The following is a 15,607-nucleotide window of genomic DNA, read 5'->3' as shown; positions in this document are numbered from 1 at the left end:
ACACAGTCTTTCACATCCATCCAGTTAGCATAACTAATGACGAGAAACGAGGGAATCAAAAGTGAATTACATGCAAATTGTTATACAGTGTACTCAGCGCCCAGATTGTCAAATGCATGTAGTTCAGAGAATCCTCGAGAACATGTCCACCCGTAGATGCTCCCGTATTGCACGATGACGTCAGATACGTCCATTACTCGTCATGATTGACCTAGTTGTGCTTTGCTCAAGTGTGGACCATTTAGGCAATAATTAGCCAGTCTCATGTCTGTTTATGAGTTGTTTATAATACATATGTATCAGAAGAACGAAAATGTCAACAAGCAGCCTGTGCGAGTGGCATTCCTGGTGCTGGCGTACGTGTATGGTATGTGGTAATTATGTGATAGGACAGTCGAGACGAGGCCACCACGACTCGGATCAGTCCCAATACTGATATCGACGCCAACAGCTGTTTGGTGTGTGTGTGTTAAAGTCGGAATGTATGCAAGCAAGTCAAATATTGAACGTGCTGTGACATAGCGGAATACAGTCATCCTGACTTGGCGTGTATCTGCAACAGGCCATGTGAATATCGATCCGCTTTCATTCATGGCGACCACGAGGCGCGTGAGCCACGTCATTGATCACATGGTACATCAGGCTATCCGCCTTCAGTATGCATATGGCTCTCTTCACAGGACGAGCATATAATCAGGCAATTGTGTGGGCGTAAACTTTATGAATGAAAGTGTAAAGTTGTCACACGGCGAGGGGTTGTACGCTGGTCTGGGTGAATTCAGTGAGGTTGGCATTGATCGGGCATTCCGCATCCCAAATGGCTCGTCCGAAATCCGCCGGTTGGGTGGACTTGTCGGCACCGTGGAGCGATGACACGGCCTGGAGACCAGTGACCAATGTGAATGACCTTCCGAACGAGTTGTTGGCGCGTATATTTGGATACTTTCATCCGATTGAGGATGAGTTGCCCACTATTTCGATGGTTTGTCGTAAGTGGCAGTCCGTTCTCCAGTGCACCAGCTCACTCTGGCGCTCCGTCCATGTGGACCCCACAACGTTCAAACACTGGCACTTCAGTATGCTCTGTACGATATTCCGTGTGTACGGCTGTCATATACAGAAACTCACCTGGCGAGAGAACTCACCGGTGTACGAGAGCGTGTTTTCTCAGATTCCGAGGCTGTGTGGCCTGAAGTGTTTACGGTTGCCCGTACTATGGACACGTGCCGTGGTGGAGAGCCTGGCCCCGCTACGCCAGCTAGAAGAGGTCCAGATAAACGGCGGATATGCGCTATCCGACGACGACATGGAACTTATAGCTAAACATTTCCCTAGACTGAGAGAGATCTCTTTGAACGCCTGTTGGTTCGTCACCTCTGTCGGCGTGTCTAAACTGTTCACCTCCTTACAAGAATTGGAGTCCGTGAAACTGAAGATAAACTCGGGCCTTCCACTGAATGATGTACGTAGTGAGCGATCCATGCTGGAAGGGTTTCGGGTGATCCAAGGGATGGCCGAGTCCCGCTTCGCCAAACTTGTTACTGTACTCTGTTTACACTTCGTCCCGATCGAAATGGACGAGCTGTGGGACATCATTAACAACCTGCCCAGGCTTCGTAAACTTAGTATCAGCAATTGTGAGGTAGGCATACGATATGTGGATGAGGGTATAGGACAGCTGGTGGTAGTGACAGGCTACATTCACCAGCCGTCAGTCGCACACGCCTATGTTATACTTGCCATTGGTTCCATTTCTGTTACTTTCTTTCTTGCCATTTTGTGGGGTGTTTCCCTTACCATTTGCATTTACCTTTAAGCTCACAGTCTTAACCGAATTGCTGATTAATTAATTTCTTTTATTTTCTGGGTTTTTTTTTAAATACCTGCCCTCTCTTTGATGACGGATGATAGCTCTGCTTTGTCTTGACCAGCGTATATCCTACACCAATCAAGAAGACTTCTACATTCATTATGGTATACCCTTGTTCATAGCAATCGTGATTAGGCATGTATCCTGTAGAGGAGAATGATTTTGGAACTTTTGGGGATTATCACATTATTTTTTTTTTTTTGATTTCCCTTTCCACGTTCATTCAACTTGCACATCGTATTCCTGCATTTCTTTTCACGTACCTGAAGCTTGAGATTCTGGATGAGCCGATGGGATGTGTTAGTCCTACAGTGACTCCAATTAGCTCCAATATGTGGATGTAGCCGTATACAATCAACGGAGGGAAGGTGGATTCATTGTAGAACTAGAGTGAGATAGGGTCATGGCCCCGCGGTTATTGTATGCTTGTCTGTCAATCAGGCAGAGTATTTTCGATATTCCATGATCTGAGTGTCTTCCGGGCCTTGGCGTCAATAACCGCTGAAAGGTCCGTTCCAGCGATGTGGCATTTCCAATAATCTCGCTCAAAGAGAATCACATGTGCGTAGGTCCGTTAGTTATTTACCAAAGGTGGGTGGTTTACTCTGGCCATTCCGCTTTCCTCCTCCCATGAATGTCACCACTGTCATATAGATAACATGTTCTTTATTACACCTTTATAATCAATTCTTGTACGGTAGTCTTGTTGAGCCGTTCCTATTTTTACAGTGAAATTCTATGCTAGTACAAAGGGTATGTTGGACATTCCTTACTCAGCAGCAGGTGTTGTTCAGGTATACAGTACACAAACAGGTGTTGTTCAGGTATACATTACACAATCTCCTGGAGCCACATCCATATAGCCTATCGTACAGAGATCTTTGTCACCTGTTGTGGAGGTCAGGCTCCTGGAGCCACATCCAAACAAACTATTAACTCCTAAACGTGCGACAGCAAGACCAAACCTTCTGAAGGGGATTTCAAACCGGAACTGGGGCCAGATCTTCTAAGCCAGTTTTAAAATTTGATTTAAAGGCTTATATTGAGATTCTTGTTAAAATTCTGAATACTTCACTAATGTTATGTTAAAACAAACTTACATCAATTGAGCGTCTCGGACAATACGATAGTACAGAGATCTGGAGCCACATCCATTAACCACAGACCGGCCAGCGAGTTGTGTACATATGCCATAGATAACTTTGACAGAGGTGGAGCAGCTGTGTCAAGGATATATACGACATGTTTTAATAGTATCACAAAATCTTGTGCTTTTAACAAAAGCAGAGATGGTAATTTACCTTTGATGGAGAATTCAACTATTTATAACTTTAAATAATACTTAATATACTTTGTTCAATTTGTGGATTTAATTACTGCAAAAAAGATACATATGCCTACTAATGTTCAAGGACGTGACGTCATCTCAGCGCGCAGTTCCAGATGTTCAAGCAGTTATCGTTTATCTGCCTTATACCTATATTTTAAAAATTCAGTTAGAAGGTAAATTGACAGATCGAATGTACACACGTCACATTGACGTCACCAACATTCCTCGAGACTGTGGACTGGCATATGATCGTGTTTGTAGCGTGATAGCTTATCTGAGCGGTGTGACGAGGTAAACTATTGGCGGAAGCGTGGAAGCGTGAATCGATGATTTCATCAGCCCTTCTTTGTCTCCGTAACTCAAGTGACTGAGAAATAGTTCAACACCTGTTGCGTTTGTTTATACATGGCAGTTTATTTACTGTTGTAAAAACAAAAATCCACTGTATAGTGTGTTTGTGTATGATTAGATTTCGTTTGTATTCTTTCATGTTGTTTTACCACGTTGCCTACCAAACAATATCACTCAACTTCTGTAACATGTGGTTTTGAAAAATACCAACTTACTAATAATGCATTAACATTGTTGTCACAGACCACAAATAACACAGATTGTAGTTTGTGGCACGTTTTCGTACCTCCAGGAAAAATCGAACTGTGTATAAGATTAGTTTTTGGTTATACGTATTTTCATGGACTGCTAGTTAACTCCGCGTACAATGGATTGTGATTACCCCCGTAAAACAATCAGGGATATCGATCACTGGGTTGCTAAAACACAGCCTCTTCTCTTCTTTCCTGCAGTTCATGTATGTCACATTTTTCGGGTGTATGAGAGCTGTTACAACAGTTACTTAATAAACAAGCGTATCAACGCTATGCATAGAACGATGTGTTTTACCCTGTCGTTGAGAAGCCTGACAGTGTCAATCATTAACTGAAACACTTGAGCTGGTTAAGTTAGCCTATGGGTGGTCATCGTGACAGCAGCTGATGATGGAAACACGCCGATGATAACATCTTAATTGTACACACGAGTGAACTAATTAGCCTTCATCATGAAACTGAATGTTTATAATGGCTTACGTGTTAAACATGTTGATTCTCTTTTGAACACCTGCAAGATGAATTTGATTAGACAAACTATTAACTCCTAAACCTGCGACAGCAGCACCAAACCTGCTGAAGGGGATTTCAACCCGGAACTGGGGCCAAATCTTCTAAGACAGTTTTAAAATTTGATTTAAAAGCCTATATTGAGATTCTTGTTAAAATTCTGAATTTTTCACTAATGTTATGTTAAAACAAACTTACATCAATTGAGCGTTTTGGGCATTATATTGAGTTAAAATTTTGACTGGAGTCGAAAATTGCTTTGTGGAATCATCCATAGTAGGTTCACATAGAGTACATAGGGTATATAGTCCGCGCTTAAACTCAATGGTCATTGGGCAACCGGGTTTCTCGTGGGTGGGTTCTAGGATTTTGTGAATGAACCTGTATGTGCAAATATATGGGTTGTAACGTGAGAATAGGGTCACATATTGTATTCACCAAGGTTTGCGACATCTGTTTCTTATGGGTCAATCAATGTTGTCATGGAAATGGGATTTATTTAAGAGATCTTTTACTGGAAACAAGTGTTCGATAGCTTATTGCCATATATGGACATCGTCTTTCGTGGTATGCTTCAGCCTAGCCGTTAGTGATTATATTAACGCTTTGGTGGTGTGTGATGTTTGTGTACCATTCGGCTGTTATTGGAATAACTGTGCTGTTCTTTGACCATTGATCAAATCACTGTAGGTAATACTAGAGAGACCTGTCTAAGCTACATGTTAAGACGTTGGTGCCCAAGTACCTTAAGGAAAGACAGAAAACCATTAAACTACACATATGAAAACCTACTGAGCAAATGGAACATTCTGGCTGTTCTAATGGAATTGTAAAGCCAAAACGAAGAAAGATATATTTTTATGATCATAAACAATGCAAGTGATTTTAACCAGGTTGTTTTGTTAACATTTGATATTATTTTTTCAAAAATATACACGGATGTGTTTTCCTCAGTTTATTCTTAATGCGTATATTTTATCTGTTACAGCATCTCCATGGTATACGGCTGGTGTCAGAGTCCATTCAGAAAATTTACCTGTTCAATCTGTGGGGCGTCCTGTTTGTGAGTATAACAGCCACGAACCTCCGCATGATAACCATTGACCAAGGCCTCGAGTCCATGGAGCACCTGGAACTGGATGCGCCCAGGTTGCGGAGAGTCAGTGTGGATGGCAAGCAGTGTGTTACGGACACTGACTATCAAAGCAGTAAGCTCGCCGTGTTAGAGCTATGTAACTGTGATGAAATAGAGATGCGTTCCTTCCGTCAGACACTAAAACTGAACCCTTCTATAGCATGTCTACGATTAGGTTGTATATCCCAAGACAGTCTGACGTTGGACGAGTACATCGTGCCATCTCTTCAGGAGCTATGTTTGCTGGGGGACTTCTCGTGTGAAACACTGCATATACGAAGCCCTAGCCTAAGGTTATTACACACAGAGGCAGAGAATGACATAATCACTCTAAATCATGTATACATCACAGCTAATCATCTATGCAAAGTGGCGTTGGTCGGCGTCCCTGCTCTTAAGACAATGACTATACAGTGCGTCAGTGTCGACTCCATCGAGCTTAACCTCTGCAGTGATGACCAGTTGATACTGGAATCGTGTGGTCATCCACGCAATGGGCTCTATAGGCTTCCTTCGGCTTTTCGATTGTAAAGTTAACCTCCTGTCTGTGAGCACTCCTCTGGCACGGACCGTGGTGCTTTATCGCTGTCAGATGTCGGATTACGTCCTCCAGATGGCGCTAACCGGATGTCCGAATATCTCGCACCTGAACCTCGAGAAGTGCCGAGATCTGAGTAACGTTAGTATCCAGGCCCCACCCCTGAAATACCTGAATATGTTTGGCTGTAAAGACGTACATAGCCTGGACCTGGACTGCCCAGACCTGTTGGCCCTCAACATCGGCCACTGTCCTAATGTCCGGCTGTTCATCCAGGGGGTGGAGCGTGACCTGCACCAGCTCAGCGAGTACCCCCAAGTCTTCCTTCCCACGGATTCTATACGGTGGAGCCACGACTACCCACCTCAGATGTATGTCTGTAGCGGATGACGACTTGAGGTGGTGTGTGACGAATTTCTCAGCCCCGATAATAGTCATGTCAGGATGGAGGATAAATTGAAATGAAAAGACCCACGAGAAACCGAGGTGCAGTCACCAGACTGGGTGGTCATGCTTACCGCCATAAGATGAAGCCACGATCTCGTGAGTAATGGGCTTTTCATCATGAGACGAAAACAACGAATCTTAGATGGCCAGACATAGTGTGAAAAGATACAGCAAACGATCCTGCGAGTATACCAGATTTATTAAAGTGAACATAAAGCCAGCCGCTCAAGCTGAATTAATTAATAAAGTAGTATTCCAGAAATGTTAAATATTTGAAAAATCCTACACCGCTTATGAACGAAATAAATAGCAAACAATCGTCAGAACCTAACCACTCATTTGGTGACGCCATTTTGCCATCTATCTAGAGTGACGTTACAAAACCTAGGGGTTCTTCCGTACCCTCGGTATTAAGGAATGTGACAATGAGAAAATACAGACAAAAACGCCCGATACCCAGCCAAAGATTATCAGGCTCTGTTCCGTGTTTCTTTTAGTTTGACGCTCGGTCATGGCGATATTCGTGGACACAAGCGTCATGTTTTAGCCGTCCTGCTCGTCCTCGTCCTGCATGGGTGTAAGCATTTGGCCCAGCTAGCTGTGCCGACTTCAGGGAATTTACCGAACATAGGAGGACTTTCTGATTGATAACAAACTCTTTCATTTAGGTTTTGGGAGAATATTTTCGTTATAAATCTGACTTTGCTAAGGAAAAACTAATGCGAAGTCGTAGTGTTTTTCTTCAAGCAATGACTCTACCGAGGCGTTTTTTTTTTGCCAGCTCACCCTGACAAATTACTGCAGTATCCTGTAGGCATTGTGACACAGACAGCCGCTCTCAGCTTTGTTCATAAATGTGTGGTTCAAAATGCATCAGCTTAACACTTAAACAAAGCGCAAAATCCAATTTATTGCATCGATATCTGTCTATCCACTATAAGAAACCACACTGGCAATCGAGAGGTAATATGTTTTTTGAGATGACAGCCAATTATCACGTGGCGCTTTCAACTCTGGTGATTGGCCAAGTTCATAAGGCCTTCTACAACATGGCGACTCCGAGTGAATTGTCCGTCAGTGCTATATCCCCAATTCTGAATTTCATCTTCTCGGCTTTCAAAAATTTATACAATTTTTTACATATTTTCCTGTGATAACTGTGTCCTATATTATTTTTTCTATGTATATATAGTGGCAAACTATGTTCACTTTAAGTTGAGATGAAGCCACGATTCTTGGACGGCCAGGCATAGTGTGGTAAGATAAAGCAATGATCCCGCGATAATACCAGATCTGTCAACATGAGATGAAGCCACGAATCTTGTATGGCCAGGCATAGTGTGGTAAGATAAAGCAATGATCCCGCGATAATACCAGATCTGTCAACATGAGATGAAGCCACGAATCTTGGATGGCCAGGCGTAGTGTGGTAAGATAAAGCAATGATCCCGCGAGTATACTAGATGTGTCAACATGAGATGAAACCATGAATCTTGGATGGCCAGGCGTAGTGTGGTAAGCTAAAGCAATGATCCCGCGAGTATACTAGATGTGTCAACATGAGATGAAACCATGAATCTTGGATGGCCAGGCGTAGTGTGGTAAGATAAAGCAATGATCCCGCGATAATACCAGATCTGTCAACATGAGATGAAGCCACGAATCTTGGATGGCCAGGCGTAGTGTGGTAAGATAAAGCAATGATCCCGCGAGTATACTAGATGTGTCAACATGAGATGAAACCACGAATCTTGGATGGCCAGGCGTAGTGTGGTAAGATAAAGCAATGATCCCGCGAGTATACTAGATGTGTCAACATGAGATGAAGCCATGAATCTTGGATGGCCAGGCGTAGTGTGGTAAGATAAAGCAATGATCCCGCGATAATACCAGATCTGTCAACATGAGATGAAACCATGAATCTTGGATGGCCAGGCGTAGTGTGGTAAGATAAAGCAATGATCCCGCGAGTATACTAGATGTGTCAACATGAGATGAAACCATGAATCTTGGAGAACCAGGAATATAGCAAAGAGCCGAATGCGCAAGTCTATAGGAATGAAGAACTGAGAACTTTGGTTTTCAGTCCGTCTGCATGTAACTTCAACCATAGCAACATTTGAACAAATGAAAAAATGGAAGTTGGAAAAATAAGATGTTTTGAGGACGCTCTTCATGCACCAGTTTCTTGAATTCTGATCGAAATGCCATTTCGTCCACATCGGGTCCTACATTTATAGCCTAAAATTACAGTGCTATACATCAACCAGTGTGGCAGGTATTTCTTTGCCCCTCCCCCCCCCCACCCCCGTCGTGCAGTATGAATGGGTGGGTTATATAATTGCGAATGGAGGCGAAGCCAAAAAATAACCGTTTTATCATGTTTCAGACGCCATCATTTCAATTTAAGCTGTAATTCGGGCAAAAGTGGAACCAGTTAAACAAGCATATTCTCTGCTGATAGCTACAAAGGCATGGTGTCCTTCTTCAGGTAACGCATTCCACAGATACAGTCCTGATAACCGTAACCGTTTACTCTCCATGAAATGCAGATTTGCCTGATCAGCGTTGTTTGATTTGCAAATTTGAATTTGAATTTGAATTCTAAATGACGGATTGTTGACACAAAGGTATAAGTAAAGATCTCCTAACAGTGTCCATACGGCATATACCTGTTACATTATCTGTCCAGGGTTTGACATACTCACGCTTTATGAGAACAACACGAAAGGGTGTATAATAGTCTGATAGTGGTATCGTTCTTTCACTTTCTGTTTTGATCTGATTTTGGCGCAGTATCGCTCACATACCAAATGTAATGTAAACTCTCAGAACGATTAAAGCTTTTTTCTAACTAATTGCACCTGGAACATTTTCCTGAACTGACTATAGGCCTACATGTGTGTATTTGCTGGAATTGTCCAACAAAGGCCTATACTCAGCGTGTAATAGTCACATCTGAAATGCTGTAAACATGTAAATTGAATACTAGCCGTCAGTATTAAAGGAAAAGGCCCTAAAAATCAAAGTAGGCGTCACTAAGTAGAACACTTAAAGCTATGCATAAATATACTTTCATTATTTTTATTAGATTTTTGGAAGAGAGTTAAAAGCGCTCAAACTTTTGACTTCTCTTAAGGGTTTTATGGACTATACTATCAGAGGTTAGGAACTCTGAGGTCACAGGAAGTTTATCCAACTCTAATCACGACACAGAATGTTGGAATAACTCATTTACCCATGAGTAAAAGATTACTGAAAGAATGTTCTCAAAAATTCCTTCCTGTCAGACCTCCTCGCTACCGCCAGTATGGTTCATAAACCCACCATGGTTTTCAAATATGTTAATGCCTTTCAACACACTGAAAATATCTGACAAAAATAAATGAAAGCGTTTTAAAGCATAGTTTTCAGTTGTCTTTATGATGAACCTTACCTTGTATTTTAGACTTCTTTTACTTTAAAGGTAAAAAAATTAAAACCCGGAATAGATTTTTTAATGCCTGCTTACACAGTTCTAGCCAAGGTGAATATGTAAGACTATAAAGTGGATGTGACATCATTGTGCTTAAAAATAAAAACACACCATTCATGCATTTCATTGCATTTACTCCAGTGACAAAAACATCTAAAACATGAAAAACGTGGTGAAGATATATGATGTAGACTGGCCTTTCTCTTCATCATGTCATAAATGAGTGGTCTCCTGCAGTTTGCGTTGGTGACTAAGCATAGAAACTATTTATTGATTTGTTTGATTGGTGTTTTCGAGACTACCTTTCCGTACTCAGGAATATTTCTCTAGCATTCCAAGTATAAACAAATTTTGTGGATGTCTCAGCAAACAGAGCCATGTCGTGTACTCCTAACCAGCGCATATTTGCTTAATGGAGTTTTTCTAAGACATTTCCCATATTCCACTTTCAGGAAGCTGCTTCTCAGAAATTTCCCTAAACTACAGTGGCAGCTTATCTTTAAAACATATTTAGATTCTTCAGTCATTGTTGATTTGGCCGCAGAGTAGGATTTACGCATGTTAACACAGATACTTGGCGCAATTTGATGATTCACCTTAGGTGGCGCGATGTGGTGATTTACGTCCAGCTGACGCGATGTGGTGATTTACATCCAGCTGACGTGATGTGGTGATTTACGTCCAGCTGACGCGATGTGGTGATTTACGTCCAGCTGACGCGATGTGGTGATTTACGTCCAGCTGACGCGATGTGGTGAATTTCCTGTACAATTATGTTCTCTTTACCTTGACACAAGGTGATGAATTACCTCTAGCTTGCGCGATGTGGTGATTTTCCTATGCAACCATGCTCTCTTATCTTGACCCAGTGTGAGGATTGTTGTACAACTATGCCCAGTGAGGCGATTCCCTGTACAACTATGCTCTCTTACCTTGGCAGAATGTGGGGATTTTCGTGTACAATTATGCTCTCTTACCTTGGCAGAATGTGGGATTTTCCTGCACAGCTATGTTTTCTTATAGTTGTACAGGAAAGTCCCCATATTGCGTCAAGGTAAGAGAACATAGTTGTACAGAAAAATCGCCACATCGGGCCAAGGTAACAAAACACAGTTGTACAGGGAAGTCCCCACATTGCGTCAAGTTAAGAAAATATAGTTGTACAGGGAAATCCCCACATCGGGCTAAGGTAACAGAGCATAGTTGTACAGGAAAATCCCCACATTGGGCCAAGGTAAGAGAACATAGTTGTACAGGGAAGTCTCCACATTGAGTCAAGTTAAGAAAATATAGTTGTACAGGGAAATCCCCACATTGGGCCAAGGTAACAGAGCATAGTTGTACAGGAAAATCCCCACATTGCGTCAAGGTAAGAGAACATACTTGTACAGGGAAATCTCCACATTGCGTCAAGGTAAGAGAGCATAGTTGTAAAAGAAATTCCCCACATTGCGTCAAGGTAAGAGAGCATAGTTGTACAGGAAAGTCCCCACATTGCGTCAAGGTAAGAGAGCACTGTTGTAAAGGAAAATCCCCAAATTGCGTCAACGTAAGAGAGCATAGTTGTACATGAAAATCCCCACATTGGGCCAAGGTAAGAGAGCATGGTGTCTGTAGGTGCAGTATTTATGGAGATATGGGCCAGAGTGCTACTCATAGAAGCGTGCCCCTTGTGTCAGAAATGGGAATCATTGGCATCACGTGGTAGCCTGCATTTAGTGTCAATATTGTACCACATGTTATGTCTGTATGTGCAGTATTTATGGAGATATGGGCCAAACTGCTATTTAGACTGCTATTCACAGAAGCACCCCCAGGTGTCAGAATCGGGAATCATGGGTATTATAAATGTACCAAGTATGATGTCCGTAGATCCAGTATTTATATAGCCGAATATACAAGATATATTGAGATCTAGCCGAATATACAATTTATAGAAATAAGGATTTGTCCCCGTTGAATACCTAACTGCTAACTGCGAACCGCAGTCTAACTTTACTCACTTACCTTGACGCAATGTGGAGATTTTCTTGTACAACTATGTTCTTTTACCTTGACGTAATGTGGGGACTTTCCTGTACAACTATACGTTCTTACCTTGACGCAATGTGGGGATTTTCCTATACAACTATACTCTCTTACCTTGACGAAGTGAAGGGAATTTCCTTTACACCTATGTTCTTTTACCTTGACTCAGTGTGGGGACTTTCTTGTACAGCTATGTTTTTCTTACCTTGACCCAATGTAGGAACTTTCCTTTACAACTCTGCTGTCTCACCTTGGCCCAATTTGGTGATTTTCCGTTACGACTATGCTCTCATACCTTGGCCCAATTTGGGCATTTTCATATACAGCTATGTTTTCTTACCTTGACGCAATGTGGGGATTTTCCATTACAACTATGCTCTCTTACTTTGGCTGAATGTGGGGATTTCCCTTTACAACTATGTTCTCTTACGTAATGTGGGGATTTTACCCAATCTGTGCTCTCTTACCTTGACGCAGTGTGGGGATTTTACCCCAGCTGTGGTCTCTTACCTTGACGCAATGTGGGGATTTTACCCCAGCTGTGGTCCCTTACCTTAACGCAGTGTGGGGATTTTACCCCAGCTGTGGTCTCTTACCTTGACGCATTGTGGGGATTTTATTTCAGCTGTGCCCTCTTACCTTGACGCAGTGTGGGGATTTTACCCCAGCTGTGGCCTCTTACCTTGAAGGCAGTGTGGGGATTTTACCCGAGCTGAGGTCTCTTACCTTGAAGCAATGTGCGGATTTTACCCCAGTTGTGGTCTCTTACCTTGACTCAGTGTGGGGATTTTACCCCAGCTGTGCTCTCTTACCCTGAGGCATTGTGGGAATTTTACCCCAGCAGTACTGTCTCACCTTTGTCCATTGTGGGGATTTTGAATTCACGTCCGTCTTTAAACGTTAATATACTGCATAAAACACCTGTCACGTGTGCAAGGGAACTTAAATACTACATGAAATACCAGTCACGTTGACAAGGAAAGTTGTATACTACATAAAATACCAGTCACGTGGACAAGGAAAGTTGTATACTACATAAAATACCAGTCACGTGGACAAGGAAAGTTGTATACTACATAAAATACCTGTCACGAGGACAAGGAAAGTTGTATACTACATAAAATACCAGTCAGATGGATAAGGAACGTTGTATACTACATAAAATACCTGTCACGAGGACAAGGAAAGTTGTATACTACATAAAATACCAGTCATGTGGACAAGGAAAGTTGGATATTACATAAAATACCAGTCACGTGGACATACGTTCTTACCTTGACGCAATGTGGGGATTTTCCTATACAACTATACTCTCTTACCTTGACGCAGTGAAGGGAATTTCCTGTACACCTATGTTCTTTTACCTTGACTCAGTGTGGGGATTTTCTTGTACAGCTATGTTTTCTTACCTTGACCCAATGTAGGAACTTTCCTTTACAAGTCTGCTGTCTCACCTTGGCCCAATTTGGTGATTTTCCGTTACGACTATGCTCTCATACCTTGGCCCAATTTGGGCATTTTCCATTACAACTGTGCTCTCATACCTTGGCCCATTGTGGGGATTTTCCTTTACAACTCTGTTCTCTTACGTAATGTGGGGATTTTGCCCCATCTGTGCTCTCTTACCTTGACGCAATGTGGGGATTTTACCCCAGCTATGTTCTCTTACCTTGACGCAGTGTGGGGATTTTACCCCAGCTGTGGTCTCTTACCTTGACGCAGTTTGAGGATTTCACCCCAGCTCTGGTCTCTTACCTTGACGCATTGTGGAGATTTTACCCCAGCTGTGGTCTCTACCTTGACGTAGTGTGGGGATTTTACCCGAGCTGTGGTCTCTTACCTTGACGCATTGTGGGGATTTTATTCCAGCTGTGCCCTCTTACCTTGACGCAGTGTGGGGATTTTACCCCAGCTGTGGCCTCTTACCTTGAAGGCAGTGTGGGGATTTTACCCCAACTATGCTTCCTTACCTTGACGCAGTGTGGGGTTTTACCCCGGCTGTGCTCTCTTACCTTGGTCCAGTGTGTGGATTGTACCACAGCCGTGCTCTCTTACCCTGAGGCATTGTGGGAATTTTCCCCCAGCAGTACTGTCTCACCTTGGTCCATTGTGGGGATTTTGAATTCACGTCCGTCTTTAAACGTTAGTATACTGCATAAAACACCTGTCACGTGTACAAGGAAAGTTGTATACTATATAAAATACCTGTCGCGTGGACAAGAAAGTTGTATACTACATAAAATACCAGTCAGATGGACAAGGAAAGTTGTATACTACATAAAATACCTGTCAAGTGGACAAGGAAAGTTGTATACCACATAAAATACCAGTCAGGTGGACAAGGAACGTTGTATACTACATAAACTACCAGTCAGGTGGACGAAGGAAAGTTTTATACTACATAAAATACCTGTCAGGTGGACAAGGAAAGTTGGATATTACATAAAATACCTGTCACGTGGACAAGGAAAGTTGGATATTACATAAAATACCTGTCACATGGACAAGGAAAGTTGTATACTACATAAAATACCTGTCAGGTGGACAAGGAAAGTTGTATACTACATAAAACACCTGTCAGGTGGACAAGGAAAGTTGTATACTACATAAAATACCTGTCAGGTGGACAAGGAAAGTTGGATACTACATAAAATACCAGTCAGGTGGACAAGAAAAGTTGTATACTACATAAAATACCTGTCACGAGGACAAGGAAAGTTGTATACTACATAAAATACCAGTCAGGTGGACAAGGAACGTTGTATACTACATAAAATACCTGTCACGAGGACAAGGAAAGTTGTACACTACATAAAATACCTGTCAGAAGGACAAGAAAGTTGTATACTACATAAAATACTTGTCAGGTGGACAAGGAACGTTGTATACTACATAAAATACTTGTCAGGTGGACAAGGAAAGTTGGATACTACATAAAATACCTGTCACGAGGACAAGGAAAGTTGTATACTACATAAAATACCAGTCAGGTGGACAAGGAAAGTTGGATATTACATAAAATACCTGTCACGTGGACAAGGAAAGTTGTATACTACATAAAATACCAGTCACGTGGACAAGGAACGTTGTATACTACATAAAATACCAGTCAGGTGGACAAGGAAAGTTGTATACTACATAAAATACCAGTCAGGTGGACAAGGAAAGTTGTATACTACATAAAATACCTGTCACGAGGACGAGGAAAGTTGTATACTACATAAAATACCAGTCAGGTGGACAAGGAAAGTTGTATACTACATAAAATACCTGTCACGAGGACAAGGAAAGTTGTATACTACATAAAATACCAGTCAGGTGGACAAGGAACGTTGTATACTACATAAAATACCTGTCACGAGGACAAGGAAAGTTGTATACTACATAAAATACCAGTCAGATGGACAAGGAAAATTGGATACTACATAAAATACCAGTCAGGTGGACAAGGAACGTTGTATACTACATAAAATACCTGTCACGAGGACAAGGAAAGTTGTATGCTACATAAAATACCAGTCAGGTGGACAAGGAAAGTTGTATACTACATAAAATACCTGTCACGAGGACAAGGAAAGTTGTATACTACATAAAATACCTGTCAGGTGGACAAGGAAAGTTGTATACTACATAAAATACCAGTCAGGTGGACAAGGAACGTTGTATACT

General features: G+C 42.1%; 1 protein-coding gene across 1 annotated transcript; it reads left to right on the top strand.

Moving 5' to 3' along the window:
• The first annotated feature begins 758 nt into the window (after positions 1 to 758).
• Positions 759 to 7,210, top strand: LOC135467716 (uncharacterized). The gene is given in 3 exon segments (XM_064745536.1): positions 759 to 1,642; positions 5,304 to 5,930; positions 5,932 to 7,210. Coding segments are annotated over 3 exon segments (1,899 nt in total). The 5' UTR covers positions 759 to 817; the 3' UTR covers positions 6,379 to 7,210.
• Positions 7,211 to 15,607: the final 8,397 nt, after the last annotated feature.

This window comes from Liolophura sinensis, chromosome 6, assembly GCF_032854445.1.
Source record: "Liolophura sinensis isolate JHLJ2023 chromosome 6, CUHK_Ljap_v2, whole genome shotgun sequence".
NCBI lineage: Eukaryota > Metazoa > Mollusca > Polyplacophora > Chitonida > Chitonidae > Liolophura > Liolophura sinensis.
Note: the sequence above shows the minus strand (reverse complement) of the source record. Positions and strands in the feature narration are given on the sequence as shown.